This window comes from Echinops telfairi, unplaced genomic scaffold, assembly GCF_000313985.2.
Source record: "Echinops telfairi isolate 266 unplaced genomic scaffold, ASM31398v2 ScPeMD7_23;HRSCAF=83, whole genome shotgun sequence".
NCBI classification, from domain to species: Eukaryota; Metazoa; Chordata; class Mammalia; order Afrosoricida; family Tenrecidae; genus Echinops; species Echinops telfairi.
Genome location: NW_022103920.1, coordinates 39,861,706 through 39,881,732, shown reverse-complemented (window position 1 = coordinate 39,881,732; position 20,027 = coordinate 39,861,706). Strand labels below are relative to the sequence as shown.

Below are 20,027 nucleotides of genomic sequence, written 5' to 3'. Positions count from 1 at the left end.
GGAGGGGGAAAATGAGCTGACACCAAGGGCTCAAGTGGAAAGCAGGTGTTGTGAGAATGAAGTCAACATATGTACTAATGTGCTTGGCACAGATGATGTATGTACGGATTGTGATGAGTTGTATGAGCCCCTAATAAAATGATTATTTAATTTTAAAAAAAGAAGGCTTGTGCCCTTAAGTATAGTTTATGAGAAAGAATGTTTGTAAAACAAGCAAGTCGGGACATCTGTAGCTCTACTAGTTAGATTTGTGAGTGAAGAAAATTGGATCGGCAGTTTATATTTATTTTTATTTCTGTTTCTAAGAGAACTTCATGCATAGTATAGAAGATTTGAAACATGCAAAAGAGGATAAGGAAGGAAAGGGAGAGAAACCGCTTTAGACATCCCTGCTGCCCCCCATGATGTATACACATGCTCTCTGCAGTCTCGTGGAGACTGGCAAGACCTCCGGCATGCTTGGATTCGAGATGAAGGGCACCAATTGTCTGCTACGCGGAGGTTTCTATCACACCGCCCAGGGTGTGCTGAGCCCAAATTGGCTGCTTGGCCCACAGAGCCAGTTAACTAGTAGAAGTTTATTGCCGTGAACTAGGTCCCTGAAGGGCTTTAGCGATACGCAATTGGTTGCTAGCCCGGAGGTTGGTGGTTTACCTCACCCACAGCTCTGTGGCACAGAGGGCTCCGGAAGTGGCTCCCTAGTGATGACAGCCTAGAAAGCCCCCAGGAGCAGGGTCATCGTGAACACGGGGTCACCGTGAGTCACGTTGATGGCAAGCGGTTGTGTTTTAAACTTAATGGAATTCAAGGTATAAAGTACACCAAGGATGAGCAACACAAAGGCCTCCAAAACTCATTCCCCACCTGCTGGTAGTAAGCTGGGCCGTCTGTTCCTGAGCCTCAGACATACTCTATTCCAGCCAGAGCCCGAATCGGCCAGGTGCAAGCCACCGATAAGGACATGCCCCAGAGCAGCATCTCGTACTCCATCTCCACGGGCGGGGCCAGCCCTCGGTACCCCAACATGTTCTGGATTCATCCCAAGTCAGGAGAGCTCCAGCTAGTGATGAGAGTGGACTATGAAACAACCCCCACTTATGTTCTCAAGATCCAGGCCACCAACAAGGAGGACACAAGCTCAGCTATGGTGAGTGCAGCCTTTGATGCGCTTCCTATCTCTCTGACACCTCCAGGTGTGTGGCTTTGACCACGAGGAAACTTCCTGGGGTACAACCTGAAGGCGATGGGCTCTGGTGCTCAGAGCAGCATGCTGGACACACAGGCGTGTCCAGAAAAGCAAGGTTGACAAGGTTGACGTCAGTAGGTCACATTCGGAGAAGTGCTGAAAGGATGACCAGAGGTTAGATGACCTGCTTAACCCACAGAGTCAATCTGTAGGGCACGTGTCTTCCTGGTGCCCTGTACGTCTCCCTTTGCTTTTGCCAGGGGCTGGCCGGTGGAGAGAAGCTCGCTGTCCAGAAACGCAGGGTCCATCATTCTGCCTTTTCTCCCAAGAGTGCTTGTGCCATGTTTTAACCCACGCCGGGTTGCCTCTGAGTACGACAGAGAAGCGTATGTCTGAGATCATCAAATGAGGTGGCTTACCATCGCGCAGCGGTGGTTTCATGGTGGGACTCTTGCCTTCCGTGCTGGCCATGTGGGTCTAATCCCGGCCAACGCACCTCAGGGGCAGCCACCGCCGGGTGTTGTCAGTGGAGGCTGGCTCTCATGCAGCTCCGGGGCGGAGTAGGTTTCAGTGGAGCCTTCGGACTAAGATCAACAAGAAAGTCTTAATGATCTACTTCTGATAGCCAGCCACTGAAATCCCAGGGGATCCCAGTGGTCCACTCTACAGCCGATCACGGGGATGGTGCAGGACCGGGCTGCAGTTCCTTCCGTCGACCACGGGGGTCACCATGAGTCGTGGGCCAACTCAATGGCAGCAAACAGTGCAGAGAGGCTCCTCAGCCCCTGAGGCAGAGGGACGCAGATGATCTGAGGCCGGAGGGTCTGCATTCTAACAAGCTCCTGAGTGGCCCCAGTGCGCCTGGTCCACAGCCACCCTTTGAGTGGCAAAGGGTTAGCCGGGCAATGCCGTCAGGGATTTGGATGAGTGGAGGGTAATGGGATGGCCACCTGGGCATGGCTGTTTCTTGCTCTTCCCATTAGTAGCGTGCAAAAGCATGAAGGCAGCCCAGTGGCACGTGGAGAATGACCAGTTCAGAGTCAGCAGAGGGAGCTCATTTCTCAACTCTGATCCCAATTTTCTCAGGCGTCTGAGCAATGTTTATCTCTGTGTTCCAATTTCTCTGTCTCTTACATGGATAGTCAGCTGATAACCCCGGGCCCAGAGAGCCCAGCTCCTCTGACGACTTGCTTTGAATTAATGGGATCGTGTTTTTCACGATGGCACTGCTAGCTGGGGGAAGGACACATTACACTGGAGACAATTGCAGTGTTTATTAGGCTGGGCCTTTAAAACATTTTTTTTTAGAAACATGATTGGACTCCACTTTGGGAGCTAACTAGAGTGAACATTTCAATTTATTCCTCAGCTCAGAAAGAGGTGAAATCCCAAATTTCAAAGGTGGAATGAATGCGACTCAAAATTCATAAGCTTCAGAAAGGTGATGAACAAATGATCACTTAAGTCCCTTTCGGGGCTGGCAGACTACGGTTCTCTGCTGGCAGCCAGCCCCATTCACATCCCTACTCTCTGGGCAACCAAGACCGCTGTGGAAGAGAAGGCTGGCCGGTGTGGTGCTAGCAGCCCGGTTACAGACAAGACCCTGCCGTCGTCAGACAGGTCCAGTCTAGCCCAGAGGGTCTCAGCCCTGGCTACGTAGTAGAATGATCTGGGGGACATTTTTTTCCAAAATCACACCATGCCTGGGTCCCACCTCCAGAGAATCAAATGCAATCTGTCTGGAATGTGGCCCAGGGATGTGGAATGGCATTTGAGAACCACTGCATCAGATTCCAAAGTTAAAGGCTGAACTCCCAAGTCACAAGAAAGTAGAGTGGACCACTACCCATCCATAACCATTACTGGAGAAATAATTCAGCATCTTTTTGGGACGAACCAGTGTGCCTGAGTGTGTGTGTGTGTGTGTGTGTGTGTGTGCAGGCATGTGACTGTATCCATAGATCTCTCTCTCTCTCTCTCTGATGCACACACACACACACACACACACACACACACACACACACACACACGAGTACAGACATGAATGGTATAGGATTTGGAGTAGGACAGCCTTGAGTTCAAATCTCAGCTCTGCCACTTACCAACTATGATACTAGGTCAGTCCCTTGTTTCTCTAAGCCTCGGTTTCCTTAGCAGTAAAATGGGACTATCGATATTATCTATATGAAGGTAAATGAGCTAATTCACAGGGAAAAAAATGCTTAATCCAATGCCTAGGCCTTAGTAAGCACTTAATAAATATGAACTCTTAAGAAGGACGTCTTTATTACTCCAGGTGACTGTGAACATCCTGGAAGAAAACGATGAGAAACCAGTATGTACCCCAAATTCTTCTTTCCTGGCCATCCCTGTGGATCTGAAAGTTGGCACGAACATCCAGAACTTCAAGCTCACCTGTACTGACCTTGATTCCAGCCCCAGATCTTTCCGTTACTCCATCGGCCCAGGTACAATGGTTGGCTTCCACAGTCTGGACCCTGTCCTTGAGGGCTGCTGGTCTCTCTGGAGGGGAGGTCTGTGCTCACACAGTGGACGTGGTGGGGGTACCTTATAGGGATGAGGAGCCTAAAGGCTCCTGTGCCCCTCCTCTTCCTCTTTGCCTTTCCCTTGTCCTCACCCAATTCTCCCCAATCGCCAGACGAGGCCACCCAAGGGCCCAAGGAAGACCACCTAAAGACCCAGACTAGTTCAAAGGTTTCTCATGGGGATAATTAAACGAATAAAATCAGCTCAGTGCCTCTACCACAGCCTTTCCTGAAAGCCTGTCACGTGCCAGGGCTTCCCAGTGTGCTCTGTGCTCTCTGGACATATTTTGAACCGTGTTCTCAGAAATTCTCTTTCGCCCCATTCATCTTCTCTCTTAAAAAAAATATATGGTGGTGGTGGTGGTGGTGGTGGCGGTGGTGGGGAGAGCACCCCTCCATGGAAATTAGACCAGCATAGCTCATCTAATGAAGTGCTGGGGCCAGAGGTGGGAACCCACACCAGCCGAGCCGTGCCACGGGAAAGAGTAGGCACCGTCCTGGCCGCCTGCTGAGGCTGGCAGAGCAGGCGCTCAAGCAGAAGGAAGCCTCTCAGCCGGCTGTGCCACACACCCCGGGGCAGACACTGCCTGGAGCCCGCAGTTGCTGCGGATGGAAATAATCCAGACCGAGAACCCCAAGGCCTTTAGCGTGCACTTCGCTGCTGCCGAGGGAGCGAAAATTGCATCATCTCCTGCTCCATTTACTGGTTTTCAGTCGGTAATGAGTCTGGAGCCACCGGAGAAATGAGCAGGAACGCTTGGGCTGGCAGCCTCTCTGCCCCAGGCTCCTGGAGCTGTGAGCCATGAGTCCCAGTGGAGCTGTGTGTGTGTGTGTGTGTGTGTGTGTGTGTGTGTGTGTGTGTGTGTGTGTGTGTGTGTGTGTGGTCAGGGGGTGGCTCCTGGAGCTGTGAGCCATGAGTCCCAGTGGAGCTGTGTGTGTGTGTGTGGTCAGGGGGTGGGGGAGCACTACACGAAAACCTGGGTCCAGGATCCCTGAAAATTCAGGAGGCATCTTCCTTTGAGGGTCCGGGGACAAGCTGCAGTCTGTGACCCATCCCATCCCAGGAGTGCATGGCACGAAGCTGGCCTAGAGGAAGGAGTGTGGCCTGCCCGACCCTTCCGTTGTCCACCCTTTGGTCTGGGTGTGAGTCCCTAGGGTGGAAATGCCCACGGGGAGGACTGGCTGGAAGGGGCTGTACCAGCATTGTTCCATCTCTCTGTCTGACGCTCAGCCAGGCGGACGGCCATCCATTCCGGCTCTCCTCCTGGCCTCAGCCACCCTGGTGGAGTGGACAGGAATTCTCTAGGGTGGATGAAATCGCTAAGGCAGTTCAGGCCCATACATGTCTCTGACCCCGCCCCGGTACATTAAAAAATGCGGTGTAAACTTGAGGTACGGTCATTTGAAGACAAGACTGAATGCACGTTTGCTTCTTAACCTTTACTTCTTCCTCTCCTTCCTTCCTTTCCCGTACGCCCTTGTATCGAATCTCATTTAGGCAACATCAATAATCACTTCACCTTCTCTCCCAACGCTGGGACCAACGTCTCACACCTGTTGCTCTCGGCTCACTTTGACTACGCCGGAGGGCTCGATAAGAGCTGGGACTACAATCTGCTCGTCTACGTAACTGACGACAACTTGCTGTCCGGAAGGAAGAAGGCTGAGGCTCTTGTTCAAACAGGGACAGTGACCCTGAACATTAAAGTGATCCCCCACCCAACCACAATCATCACCACCACCCCCAGGGTAAGTCTTTGAACCAGGAATGCCCAACCACATTGCGCTGTGGTTTACATTGGAGAACCCCTTGGCCCCAGGGACAAGGTAGAATGGAACGAAAGAGCTTTGGAATCTGGAGGTTGCTGGGGACGGCCACATGGACTGTAGATATCTACCATGGACGGAAGGTAGATAAAGAATTGGGTGGGACCTTGAACTCATAGGACCACCACTTTTCCTAGTCTGATGATGAAGAATGTGTGTCTATGCGGGGACCTGGACTAGAGCAGGCATTGGCCGCCTCGTGGCACAGGAGCCAGTAGGCATGGCCGGGTGCTACCATCACAATCCTTCTCTGCTTGGCCATAGAGCTACTGCAAGTCAATGTTGGTGCAAGCAGACAGCTGCCAGGGGCCCTGACCTCTTCTGAAGAGTCACCCTGTGTTGTTTCCTGTACCCCCCCCCCATTCACTCCCAAACTATTTTATTCACTCCACAAAAATTATATTTCATGGTGAGAATGTGCTGGGCATTTTGGTGACCATGTCAAAAATGATTCCTGCGTTTCAGAGTTTTTAACGCATGTCAGTGGTTCTCAAAGTGTGGTCCACGGACCAGCAGCATCAGCATCACCTGGGAGCTTCCCAGGTTGTTACAATGATATCTCCCCCAGGCAGGATTATCATCATGACCTTCAGGGAAGTACATTGGGACCCAAGCACATGCCCAGGTGACTGAGTCAGAAACTTGGGCAGTAGGATCCAGCAATCTGTGTGTTTCATAAGCCCTCCATGCGACTCTGATGTGCACAGTAAAATCTGAGAGCCTTGGGTCTAGAGGGGTAGTCAGAAGAAACCAGTAAACAAACAGCTACAATAACGGTAGGTTGAGGCACGTGCTAGGAAGGAAATAAGAGGCATGATACTAGAATGCGGGTGGAGGAGGGGAGAGCTTTGGATCCAGACGCCTGGGCTCGCCTCTGCTCCTTGGAGGAGGTGGCTTATACGGATACTGACTCCCTTGTTCTCCTCCTCCCTCTTGGCTTATGAGAGCCACAGCCTGGTCAGCAGCCCCACACACGCCACATGCCGCAGGACGCGTCAGAAGGGGCTTGGAGAAGGGCCCACAAAAGGTGGTGAATGCTTCCCTGCTCTGTGCTTGTGTCAGTCCTACCCCAGTGAGCGGGGCCGGTGTTCTTTAGGACTTTTTGTTTTCGTGGGAGCCAGTGGGTCCCCTGATGAAGGAATTGTCACCTTTCTTTCTTCTTCTTTTTAAAAATAACCTTAAATTGTGAATTAGGTGGATGGAGTGGCATTTAAGACCCTCACCTCTGCCTTCAATAGTTCAAACCACTTATCAGTGCCACCCCCTAATATAGCCACCACCACCCTAACCCCCTCATTTCTTTCCTCTTTCTTAAAGACTTCCATCCTCTCTCCCACCCAAGTCAATACTTGTCAACCTTGTCATCTTCACCTTTCCACCCTTGCCCTTGCTCCCTTGGGCACCTCCAAAGTCTGTTCCCTTCCATATACAAGAGTTGCTACCTTTGGGGGACTTGATGCGCGACCCAGTTATGACGTCTCCCATCCTGAAGCCTCCAGAACTTGTGTACCTCCCTTCTGCTCTAGGACACAGACCCTGAACTTGAGATTTCACTTTGGAATCAGTCCACTCCTCTGGCAGGGGCTGCTTGCAGTTGAGGGAGGGCACTGAAAACCCAGCAAGGTGTCGAAATAAAGCTCCGTTCTCATGGCTCACTGCTTCCCAGTGAGAGATGATTGGCTTCTGGGTCCCACCATTCTTTGGCAGGGCAACCAGCCAATAGCGTTTTTTCCAGTTTAGGATGGGGAAGAAAGATAGAGAGGTACTGGACCGGGGGCTGCTTTTCAGTTCCCCGAATTGTGTGGATTTTGGTGGACTAGAAGTTGGGAAAGACAATCAGTCTGGTGCTGGGTGTAAGCAGCAGACATGGTGAGCACACGAGAGCCACCTGGCCGAGGACTCGTAAACGGTGAACGCTCAGCACAGGGGGTTCGGCTATCAGAGCACTGCCACTCACCTTGCCCTTTCTGCCGTTCAAGCCCAGGGTCACCTACCTGATCCAGAGGGAAAACGTCTATTCTCCATCGGCGTGGTACGTGCCTTTCGTCATCGCCGTGGGCGCCATGCTGCTCCTGGGTCTCCTGGTGTCCCTGACGATCGTGTTGGCCAAAGCCATCTGCAGACACTGGCCCTGCAAGATCAGGAGGGGCAAGAAACTGCTGTAAGTGGCCAATGCTCCTGGCGCTTTCCACCACTTCCTTTAGAATACTGAGGGCAGGAGAAGAAAAGATGGAGCCTGGGGTGCTTCTCCAGGTCGCTACAGGAAAAGGAGAGGAGACAGGAAGGGAGGAATCTCGGCTCTCTTTAGCCCTGAGGCCCCATCTCCTCACCTGCTGCACCGGGAAACCATTCTCGTGGGTCCCCCCTGTGGGCCTGCCCCGCCCTTGATGCAGCTCGAGCCCCCTGAGGGTCCTCATCCTCCATCAAAGCGGTGGGAAGTCCTGCGTGAATAGCCGTGTCCTGTTTTTGCAGGCTTTTTGCCAAAATTGCGTGGAATCAGATAAAGCACACAAACGGGAATTAAGCTTTTGGCTCCCATGGCTGGAGTGGGCCCTTGTCCAACTGAACAATCCTTGTGCTTTTGCATGTGGCCAGTCTCTCTCTGTCTCCAGGGGCCACAAACAGAGGCACGCTTTCTCTCCCTCCCTCTCTCACCTGCTCACTGATAGGCCTTTGACCGTGACAGTCTGCGGAGCATCTTTGCTGGATAAGTGAGCTGCTGAAATGGAGTGGCGAGAGCACTGTGTTTGTCTCTAGATTCTCAGCTGCTTCTAGAGCTGGCACACAGGAGTTATGGGCTGGAGTTCCCCTCCTGGCTCCGTGTGGGGCTTTGGATCATGACAACCTCCTTGAGTCTCACTTTCCTTATTTATCAAATAAGAAAACCAACGAAACCACACAATGAGCAAATGCAAGTAAATCACGCGGCACTCTTCCACCAACTGCCATCAAGTCAGCTCCAACCCACGTGTGCCAGAGTCGAACCGCGAGAATCCATAGGGTTCTCCCTGGCTGGTCACCAGGCCTTTCGTCCGAGGTGCCTGAGTGGGCTGGACTTGCCAATCTTTCTGTGAGTCACCGAACATGCTCATCAGTTACACCACTCAGAGCCTCTTCCTTCACGTAGATGAAATGCTTAAGATTCAACAGCACTGCTGTGATGATCCTGATGCCATTCCTCCTCCCCGCTGAGTGAGTCCTAGTAGGTTTAGGATTCCGGGTGCCGGGTCTGGCGCTATGCCCAAATGTGTCGGAGTGGGCACCTCTTATGTTTCAGGATTTCTCACTGGGAAAAAGAACGGGTAGTGAGACTCATGTGTCTTTTAGAGGTATTTTGAAATTAACTAGTAGTGTCAATAATTTAAAATCGATGGGTTAAAGACTCAGTATAAAAGCACGACGCATTCGCGTAGAGATGTGCATTGCATTTGACCATATTTATTGGGGAAGTTGTTGCTATTGGCAACCTTGACTTCAAGGTAAGAAATCCTGGAGCATCTGCTGAATTCTTTTTTTTTAAATAAAAAGGCATTTTAGTTTGGACTCCACTTGCAAATTGATTTGAGGGGGAAAAAAGGGGGCATCTCTGAGAGAGAAAGCGACGTTTAAGCTTCTAAGAATGGTGGTGCTCTGTGATGGGATTGGGCAGAAGGTCTTGAAGGAAGTCATCCGATAAATCCAGGGACTCACATGCACTGTATGGCTACGTGTTAAATATGCACCTAGGGCCTGTCCGTTTTTAACTTGGATTCTAAATATGAGTTGTCTCCAACATGGTTGACATACGAGAAACTAGTGAGAAAATCAGGCTCAGATTTGGCCTCTCTGGTAACATGTGGCAGCAAACATTTGTCGAGAGAAAAGAAAGTTGTAAAATCAGAGAATCCGAGGTTATCACAGGAAGGTTATCCAGAGATTGTGCTCAGCAACTCATGCTGCAGAAAACCAGCATTTCCTATCCAGGCCCCGGGGCCCAACTCGGTGAGGCAGGCCCTCTGCTCACGGCTGCTGCTGGTGAGAGAGGAGGGACAGGACAGATGGCCGGGGCAGTCAGATTGGGCTGGGCTGCCCTAGCTGAGCAGGGCAAGCTATCAGTGACCTTGGTTGCAACCGGAAGATTAAAGGTTCAAAATCCCCTGGAAGTATCTTTTCAGCAGGCCTTGTGATCCCCTGAAACATCAGTCACGGAGAATGCTGGCAGGCACCGCTCTACTCTGGCACCTGCTGGGCAGCCAGGACTCATTCAGAACAGACTCCGTGACAACTGGCTTTGTCCACAGCTCATTGTCCTCATCCAAGAAAATCTATTCCTTGAAGTTCTATGAAACAACACAGTTCAAGCTCATCAACCCCTAACACCCCTCTGGTCTGCAGCCAGGAGTGATGGAATTGCTGTTTGGAGCAGGGTTGGGTACCCAGAGCCCACCTGCCCAGCTTTCTGCTGGCCTCTCTTCCAGTCAGCCCCTGGAGGCCAAGGGGCCACAGCTGCTCAAAGAAAGCCCTGTTGTCATGTGCCTACCACAGCACCAGGTCCCTTCCAGTTAAAGAATGTCTCTCTTTCTCTCTCCCTCTCTCCCATAGGGTGAAGAAAGGAGGTATGCCCGGCACCTGTGGTCTCTGTTTTTCTGTTTGGTCTGTCGCTGAGAAGAAAATCAGAGCGTAATCACGTCTTGGCGTGATTTTAGTGGGTGGAACGAAGCAGAGGCCCGAGGCATAGTTTCACTATAGAAAGGAAAGGGCGGAGTGACTGGTGCCATCGGCCCGCTCGGCCCGGTCATCTGCTGTCCACTTGGTGTAAGCGTCGCGAGGTCAGTAACACGGCAAGTGGAGCAGGAATCCAACATCCTCCAGGTGTCAAACATCAAGCCCCAAGCCCCCTGTCTCGGAATAGATTCCGATTCATAGCAACCCCATAGAGACTCTGTGTGAAAGAGCAGGGGCCCTGGTGGAGTCATGGTTACTCCTTGGGCTAACTGCAAGGTTGGCAGTTGGAAACCACCAGCTGCCTCAAGGGAGAAAAAGGAGGCTTTCTAGTCCCATAAAGAGCTCCACCCACAGGGTCATCATGGGTCAGAATTGGCTCAAAGACAGCGAGTTTGGTTTATAGGACAGAGTAGAACTCCCCTCATAGGGTCCCAAGGTGGAAAATCTTTCAGGGAGCAGACTGCCACATCTTTATCCTGTGCAGTGGCTGTTGGGTTTGAATTTCTGACCTCTTAGCTGGCCACCAAGCACTTAACCTCTGTGCCTCCAGGGCTGTTGTGTAGAAAAATGGATGGAAAGATAATGGGGGTTTTCTACCAGCTTTCTGAAGTGTGTGTGCATGCGTGTGCGTGTGCGTGTGTGTGTGTGTGTGTGTGTGTGTGTGTGAAGCTATGGACAACAACCCTGTTGATAGAAAAATTGTTTGCTGGGTTTGCAAGACTGAGTTCAAAGCCTGTGTAGGGAAGCGTCGTCGTAGGGGTAGAATTTTCAAGGTCAATGTCGCAACGGGGAAGCCTGACTCTGCCTGTCCCTTTCCCTGCAGAAACGAAGACGGCCAAGAGAGCTGCGGTGGGGGTGAGTGTGGGGGCGCAGGGTTCCCCGCGGCGCTGTTTGTCATTCAGAGAGAGGCTTGTATTTGGCCACTGGAACCGATTGCTGTGTGACGAGCCCCTGATAGAATTTGTTCCCTCCACTGAACATGTCTGCTGATATATTTGCGAAAGAACTGGATTTCATAAATATTGAATAGTGGTGTTTATGATCTACACCAGCCCTCCAGGAGAGTGAGTCGGGGGAGTAGAGCTTAAAGACCAGAACGGCGCTTCAGCCTTCAGGGGGATTTTTTTTTTCTCCACTCTTCCACAACCCTGTGGGAAAATGAGAGAGACAGAACACTAGCTGGATCTGGGGTTGGCTCTGCCCGCTTAGGCAGCTGACCCTGGGGAATTCCCAGCTTCCATGAGCTTCCCTTCCTCATCTATGAAGTGGGGGTGTGAACATCTGCCCTGAGCTACAAACCCAAACCAAACTCTTCCAACTCACAGAGACCCTGTGGGACAGAGTGTTTCTGGGGCTGTATGGGAGCAGACGGCCTCATTTTACTCCCATGAAATGGTCGGTGGGTTTGAACCGCCAACCTTGTGGATAGGAGCCCAACACCACTAACCCACTGGGCCACCAGAACTCCTTCTGTGGTAACAGGTGGGGACATGTTTCAAGCTGACAAGGGTCACACAATACAAAGTGTTACAGAACAGGTAGAGAGTTCCCTCCCCACGCCTGGCCCATATTCATGTCTTGTACTGAACCTGCTCGCCCCTGGGAAGGTGACTTCTCCAGCTCTTCCCAGCCCTGTAGTAAGTAAGGCTTTACTATGCATGTGCATGGGGTGGGGGGAGAAGTACCGGGAGGGCCCCAGGCCAGCCCATTGGACGGTTTGCTGCAGACCCATCACACAAGAGCTTACACATCCCAGCCTGTGTGAGAGGGGGAAGAAGAGGCAGCCTGCGGTGTCCCAGGTCTGGCTGTCTAAGTCAGGTGCCTTGGGGAGGCCCTTCAGAGGCCCCTAGGCATTGTGGGATCTCAATTGTTCAGTCAAGAAATCCCATGACCACAGAATGGGTTGCTACTGGGCTAGTGTGTTAGTCTGGGTAGACTAGAGAAACAACTCCAGGAGACACTTATATGTGTATAGGAAAGAACTTTACATACAAGAGCAGCTGAACATTGAGAAAACATCCCAGCCCAGTCCAGATACAGTCCATAAGTCTGATCTTAACCCATATGCCCGATACCAATCTGTAAAGTCCTCTTCAGCCTCACGAAACATGTGCAATGATGCCAAATGCAGGAAGATCACAGGCCAGTGTGTGGAAGGTCTTGTGGATCCAGTAGCGGTGGAAGCATCTCAGCACTGGTGTGGGTCTCCAGGTGGCTCCTCCAGCTCCCAGGGCTCTGGCAGCATCAGGGTAGCTTCATGTACCTTCTCATCGTCTCACAGGGAACGAGCGTGCGTGCTCCCTCCAACCAGCTATTTGTCTCCTGAGCACCTCCAAAGCACCTCATCAAGCTGAGATCTGATTGACAGGCTACACTCTGCCCCTTCACTCTTAAGTCTCAAACTGACAACAGATTATGCAACTACCACAGCTGGCCAAATGGTGACACCCACATGCCCTTTTCCACCTTTTCCCAGTTGACGGGCTATGGGCAAGTCAGTGGGTGCTCATCTATGGGGTGAAACGGGGAGTCGAAAGGCCTCACAGAGCCTCAAAGGCTTTCCTCCTGAGCTTGCCGAACCACCTGATGTCGGCACCATCTGAGGCAGGTGGGGTGAGGGCTTCTTGGGAACCGGGGACAGGTACGCTCGGCAGAGGTCCGGTCCTACAGGATGGCACAGAGCACAGGCCAAGGAAGGACACGGTGCAGAGCTTAGGTTTAGGCAAGGAAGGCCGGGCTCAGATGCAACACTGCATTGGCCTAGCTAAGGGGTGACGGCAGAGGGCACAGGGAGTCGGGTCCTGGAGACCAGCAGCACATGGCAACCGACCGCGCCCGCTCTGCAAGGCTGTGTGACCACGATCCTACTCAGAGTTGCCCATCATGGCTCCCCTCCCCTCCGCCCAGTTCAGACACCACACTCCGGGGGCTTCGCTGGCCCTCAAATCTGGATTAGATCCTGTCCTGTTCCCTGCAGGGGGCAGATTCGACTCATTGCGGCCCCAGAGGACAGTGTCGAACTGGCCCTGTCAATCTGACAGCCTGTCCAAGGCTGTCAATCTTGAGGGGAGCAGAACGCCTCAGCTCTCTCCCTTGGAGAGGCAGCGGTTTTGATGCCGCTGACCCTATGGTCAGCAGTGGCATGGCCACTGTACCATCGGGGTTCCTTATGCCCCTCCTGACAGCTCCCTAGATTCCCTCTTTCACCTTTGTTTCACTCGGCACTGCAGCATCTGTCTGTCGGCAGCTCCCACTTGCCCGCCCGCTCTGGGCAGACTGTCCCAACTCCTGTTCCAGCCCCTGGGTCCCCAGCCTCTAGCACTTGTTGGATGGAGAACTGGTTATCAAGAGATGTTGGTAGAAGAGCGTGATGTGGGGGGGCAAGCAGCTTGGCCTGGGGGAGCGGAGAGGGTGGAAGGTTGTGTTGGATGACCACCTTTTCTTCCCCTCAGGAAACGATCCAGATGAACACAGTCTTTGATGGGGAGGCCGCAGACCCAGGTAAATGATGTCGAAAGGCCATCCCTCTGGAAAAGTGGCCTTAGCTTGTCCTACTGCAGGCTGGAGCTGGGAAGGCCAAGGCGGAGCTCAGCCAACGTCCTGCCCTGCACTCTATGGGTCAGGCAGTTCGGCTGTCTGGCCTGTGCCATGCTGACCTTTCTAGGTTGGGATGCCAGGCAAGGATTTGCCGGCTGCCTTGCAAACCCTCACCCACAAGAGCCTGTGTGAGGCCCCCTTGGGGGTCCCAGTTACAGACTCTCCCTCAGAAACCACACCTGTTTCTTATCTTCTGTTCTAAATCATGAACTGATTTTTAAGGGGGTGTGAAAACAAGAACCTAGGCTTTTGCTGCCCCCTGGGACACTCAGGGCCACCCCACCACCCTTGGTACTTCTCATGCCATCCGTCAGTAGCAGGAGGCACATAGAGCGGGTGGGTTCGACTTTGTTTTGTCCCTAGACCGCGCAGAGAGTCCCTGTCACCCCTGCGACATCAGCTCCACATTTAGCTCCTGGACACACGTCCCTCTGCTTACAAAGGCTCAATTATAGACAGGAAGAGAGAGAAGGAAACCGAATTCAGTAGGCAAGCGTGCTGGCTGCCTGCCACCCTCGTCTGCAAAACCCTTCGCTCCTCCTCGGCAGGCTGGCTCCTCTCCAGAGAGGCCCTGCCGCCGCTGCCACTGCTGCTGGAATTAAATCCCCCTCTATTATTAGGTACTTGTTACCATAATGTGCCCACATTAGCATAAGTGCTGGTGGGATTCGCAGCCGGAGAGGCCACTCAGGCTGGATGGGAGGGCAGCAAGCAGAGCCCACCTGAAAGCCCATCTTCCGTGGGTGATGTGCCGGGCCCCAGGGGGCGGCTCTCCTGGCTCGGTGTCTCAGGGAGAAGAGAAAGAGAAGAAAGACATGGGCCAACTGGACTAATGAGAACCAACACACCAATTAGCGTCTGTTGGCGTCCACACACTAAAAATGGCTACCGCGAAGCCAAGGTCTGTCTGTCTGTCTCTCTCTCTCTCTCTCCCACCCCCACCCCCTTTTGGTGAATCCCTTGTAAGAATAGGGTGCCGGGACCGTGTAAAACAAACAAAAGACAAAGAACCATCACGGGGTAGCCCCGACTGAAATCGAGCCGAATTCATCCCAAGCTTCACACAGAGCCCCTGAGAGCAACATCTCCTCCTCGCCTGGCAGTGAGATGGCCCTGGGGGGCTCCTTGTCTGTGCAGCTGAGAGGGGCATGCTGCTGGCCTGGAGTGGGGCCTCCTCATGCCATGCCCTTGAAGGGAGGGCAGGCTGGCGGCAAGGGCCTGTGCTGCTGCCAGCCGGCTCCCCAGCTCTCGTGAGTCACACCTGGCAGCTGGCTGTGCGGGAGCGGAGCAAGGTGGAGATGGGGGACCAGGAGAGTCTTTGGATTTCCTGGTTTATAGTGGTTTCCCACCCCCCTCCCTCTTTCTTCTTCTTCCAGTCACCGGGGGGATATATGAATTCAACTCTAAAACCGGAGCCAGGAAGTGGAAAGATCCAGTTGCCCAAATGTCAATCTGGAGAGCCTCCCGTCCCCAGGGAAGCGCTTCGCACAGGGTCACTGGTGGCAAGAGGGCCACCATGGAAAGAGAAGAGCCACAAAGGACAGGCTGAGGATGCCTGCCGGTGAGATCCAGCAAGGACAACGTGCCTGGTACACCCCCACTCTGCGTCCCACCACCCTGCATCCCACCACCCCGCCAGAAAAGGAACCCACCCCCCAACAAGCTTGGCTTCCCCCAAAACCACACCCAAGAAAGTCACTGGTGTGGACAGCAGGCAGAGGACTGGCCTTGCTCGGCAGGGTGCCTACCTCACCCCCAGCTCTCAGAGGGCGGGAGTGCAGCGCAGAGCCAGTGAGCGTGGGCTCCCGTTGGCCAGCCTTTACAGCTGTGCCCCCACCATGGCCTCTTGCTGAACCTGCACAGGAGAAACGTCCCTCGGGTCTCTGGACTGGCCAGGTTTCCGCTGACCAGCCACAGCTGGCCTGTTACCGTGTGGCGAGAGAGAGTCCTCGCGCTTTCCCCTTTACACGGTCTGCTAGGAAGCTCCGTCCAGCTTCTTGGCTGACAGCAGCAGAGGCCTGCCCTCACCCCCGGTTAGGAAAGGGCACCGCTCTGATTTCTTCACGTATGAATTCAGTTCATCGACAGGAAATCGCCTTCATAAGTCAGCTCAGATCTTTTCCAAAAACAGTAGTGGAGTAAGAAAACCAACCAACCAGCTCTGCATCCGAGAAGGAGGAAACGTAGTAGATGCTGTCTTTCATTGCTGCCCAGGGTCCTCCGCCCCGTGATACGCACGCTCCCCACTCTGATCTCTATGGATCGTTCGTTTTGCCTGTTTTGAATTGCATATAAATGGAGTCACACAGCAAGTACCCTTTGGTGCCTGGCTTCTTTTCTGCAGCAGTGTTTCTGGGAGACTCAGCCATGTTATATAGAGTAGGAGCAGCTCAACCTTTTTAAGTTGTAACGTCTTCTTCCAGTGTAGGAGGATAATACAGTTGATGGACACTTGGGTTAAGGAGCCCTGGTGGCTCAGTGGGTAAGCACCCAGCTGCTAACCCAGAGGCTGGTGGTTCGCATTCACCCAGCAGTGTTGTGGGGGAAAGGCCCGGGGATCTAGTCCCATTGATATGTGTTGTGGTGAGGCATCGTTGGATCGCTTTCGATTGGTAGTGACACTACGTGACAGATGAGGCCTGCCCTGCAGGGTCGTGTGGGCTGTTGTTTTTCCAGGAGCGGGTGGCTCGGTCCCTCTCCTGTGGAGCATCTGGGTGGTTTCCAATGGCCAGTGTTTCGGTTCTCAGCCTAACCGAATGCTTAATCATCGTGCCTCCAGGGCCCTCCACAAGCATGACAGCCTAGAAAACTGGGGGGGGGGGTGCAGTGCCACCCTGTCCCATGGGTCACTGTGACTTGGAGTCAACTCCGAGTCACAGAACAACACCCTTCAGTTGCTTCTCCCAGGTTCCTGTGCTTATGAAGGACACGTCTGTCATTTTGCACACATGTTTGGTGAACCTAAGTGCTCGGTGCCTCAGCGCAGATGAAACCCCTACTCTGGAGGGGGACTGCTGGGACAAACTGCTGGACACTGCTGGCGAGTTCCCAAGTGGTGGCTTCAATTTACACATTCACCAGCAGTGGCCGAAGTTCCAATTGCCCTAAATCCTTGCCAACGCGGGTCCTTTTCATCTCAGCCCATCCAGGGAGGGACATTGCCCTTTTTATGAAAGTTAAAATGACACCAATCTTCCAACTCACCTGCCCTGCTCCTTCCCAATGCCCTGTGACAAGACGGGCCGCAGGATCCAGAGCCAGTGGGCAGCTGCGTGGAGCCAGGACCTGCTGCTATGAGTGGTCAACTGAAAAGCAACACAACGCCAAGGCTGGAAATAAAGACTTTCCCATGTCTGTCTGGTTTGCTCCCCAGTCCTGCTCCCCAGCAGCCACGGACCCAGTCTGTCTCCCTCTCCTATGGCTGCTGTAACAAATGACCTCCAACTGGGTGGCTGAAAGCAACAGAAACATCCTCACACCCTTCTGGAGGCTGGGAGCCTGACATGGAGAGTGGACAGTACCGTGCTCTCTCTGGATCTTTTCCATGCCTTTCTCTTCTGTCTTGCTGGCAGTCCTCGGTGCTTGTTGGCTTGTAGGTGTGCCGTCCCGGCCTCCGTCATCCCACAGAGCTCTCCCTGTGTTCTTGTGTCTCTGCCTCTTCTCCCCGCTTTACGAAACACCAGTCACCTTGGGGTTGGAGCACGCCTCAATGGCTGCATCTGAACTTGATTATATCTGCTCAGGCTCTGTTCACAGGTACCGGGGATCAGGATTTCAACATCCTTTCAGGGGGACACTGTGCAACTCGTAACCTCGTCCAGTAGCCAAAGAGGGGACCAAGCAGGAGCCTGTTGGATCAGCACCTGCTTCCCACGGTGGCCCACGGGAGAACGGAAGGGCTTCTCCTGCCGTTGGAGAACTTCAGAGAAGTCCGTTGGGTGGTGCGTGTCTGCACATGCGTGTGGCGTCACAGGAAAAAACAGCATTTTTCAAAAGGCCCCATCGTGGCCTAGATCGGGCATGATTTATCAATAAGGGTTGATTGACAAGGAACCCCCCTTGAATGGTTCAGATTTTGGGACAAAGCAGCAGAGCTGCAGTTTGTGCGGTGCAGTGGCTGATTACCCGCGTGAGACGTCACTGGTGTGTGGCGCCCTCCGTAACAGGCCTTCCTCCGACAATCCCAGCCTCAATGCAAGTAAAATGAAGCTCAGAGAAGGCAGAAGGGGGACTTAATAACTGTTTATAAGCCCATTAAGGATGATTAAAAGGAGGGCAGCGAGCAGCTGTTCATGCTTCTTCATTGATGACAGGTCAAGAGGGAATGGTGTTTAATGGCCGGAAGAAGAGAGTTCAGTTCGGCACGGGGAGGAACTTCCCAAGGCTGGGCCTGTGGGAAGAGCCCAGAGTGCTCCCTGGTGAGGAGGAGGAAGAGCTGGTGCTCTTCGAAGATCCACTACGCGAGGAGCCTGTCCTCCTCGGGAGCTGGCGCTGGAGTGGCGCCGAGGCGCCGGCTAAGAGAACATGTGCCCTCTTCTCTCTTGCCCGCCTGGCTCTTTGGTTCGGAGCCATCCAGAGAGTGGGGGTTCAGAGATGAGACCATTCGGCTTCAATGCCCCGGGTCTGGGAGGGCTGTGGAGGGAGAAAGGGCCTCCGAATAAAAGGAAGCCAGGGACCCTTGAGAAGCGTTTGGAATGGTTCTTGCTTTCCCTCCCAAGGCCTTGCTTGTTGTTAGCTGCCATCGCGTTGGGCCCGGACTCACGGGGGCCCTTGCATGACAAAAATGAAATGCTGGCTAGTCCTGCACCCGCCCCACATGGTGCAGGGGTCAAGACCACTGTGATCCATGGGGTTGTCATCACATGATCTTCAGAAGTAATTCTTCCTCGTCCATCGGAGTCTGGAAGCTCAGCATCGCTGCAACACCCAAACCTCTAGAGACAGGTGGGCGGTGGCTGCGCTTGGGGCACTTGGTCAGGAATCAAGCCCGTGTCTTCTGTACAGGAGGCAAGAAAACTACCGCTGACCTGCCAGGGATGTCTCCCCACACCTCCTGCCCATACACCGATCACAGCCAATGCTTGGTTGCCTTGTTCTCATTCATTGCAAAAATTGGGATCAATACATTCAGGGTGCTTCTTCCCACTGCCATTGAGTCAAGGCTGACTTGTGGCAACCCTATAGAACAGAGTGGGACTTCCCCTGTGGGGATCCAAGACTAGCATTTTATGGGAGCAGAGGGCCTCATCCGTCTCCCCTGGAGCGGCTGGTGGTTTTGAACTGCTGACATTGAGGATCACAGCCCAACGCATATACCACTCCACCAGGCTTCTCACACACAGGCTAAGGACACACAATTCTGGAAAACTTTAAATCTGGGGGGATCAGTTCTGAAATTTGAGTTTGATGTTGTGCTCAGGGGGGTCTGTGTCTGCTGGCTTGTGTCACTAAGCTTGCGGATGCCAATCAATCTAGTAAATGACACCCTAGCGCGTCAGAGCCCTCTTCGGTGTCTGTGGTTCCATTGTTTGCCTTTTTATTTAATGTGCTCTGTGATGACTGAGAAAGTTCAGTGGCAAAATGAGCACTGAAAATGATCACTACTGAAACGTTGGTGTTTCTTATATCAAACTGTGTGTGTGTATGTGTGTACCTCCCATACATGCCCTACCTACTGATGTGTGCTAGCTGTTGAGTATTCACTAACGAACCGAATTAAAACCAAACTCACTGCCATCCAGTTGATGCCAACTCAGTAGAACTGCCCCCCTGAGTTTGCAAGACTTTAACTGTTTATGGGAGTAGAAAGCCCATCTTTCTCCAGAGGAGTGGAGGTTCCCAAAGGAATCCGCAGCCCAGCTCTCTCAGCCACTACCTACCCACCAGGCTGCTATGCTAATGAGCCCAACAGCCCCTCTGGCGATGGCAGAAAGCGGCATGCTGATAATCTAGCTGGGGCCCCAGCTCCATCCTGGTCCTGCTATTTGTCTCTTGGCTCCTAGTGAGTTCCAAATTAACTGGAGCCTGGAATTTCCTTTCCTGAAAAGCTTATCACCCCCTTTGAATGCGTCTCCCCAGTAGGAAAGAAGTCTTGAGTTCTCTTGGGCCTTAAGTCCCATATTAGTTAAAGGTTCCAGCCCAGGAATTAGCAGCCAGCACAAATTCCT

At 52.9% G+C, this 20,027-nt stretch overlaps 1 protein-coding gene across 1 annotated transcript in view; it reads left to right on the top strand.

The window, feature by feature from the left end:
• The window catches only part of CDHR3 (cadherin related family member 3), a 63,322-nt gene extending 47,165 nt beyond the window's left edge, over positions 1-16,157 (top strand). The window contains exons 11-18 of the mRNA XM_004702782.2: positions 921-1,147; positions 3,483-3,654; positions 5,231-5,481; positions 7,539-7,720; positions 10,141-10,154; positions 11,087-11,118; positions 13,716-13,764; positions 15,237-16,157. Coding sequence (XP_004702839.1) covers positions 921-1,147; positions 3,483-3,654; positions 5,231-5,481; positions 7,539-7,720; positions 10,141-10,154; positions 11,087-11,118; positions 13,716-13,764; positions 15,237-15,409 — 1,100 coding nt within the window. The 3' untranslated portion in view covers positions 15,410-16,157. The remainder of the gene's footprint in view (positions 1-920; positions 1,148-3,482; positions 3,655-5,230; positions 5,482-7,538; positions 7,721-10,140; positions 10,155-11,086; positions 11,119-13,715; positions 13,765-15,236) is intronic.
• Positions 16,158-20,027: the final 3,870 nt, after the last annotated feature.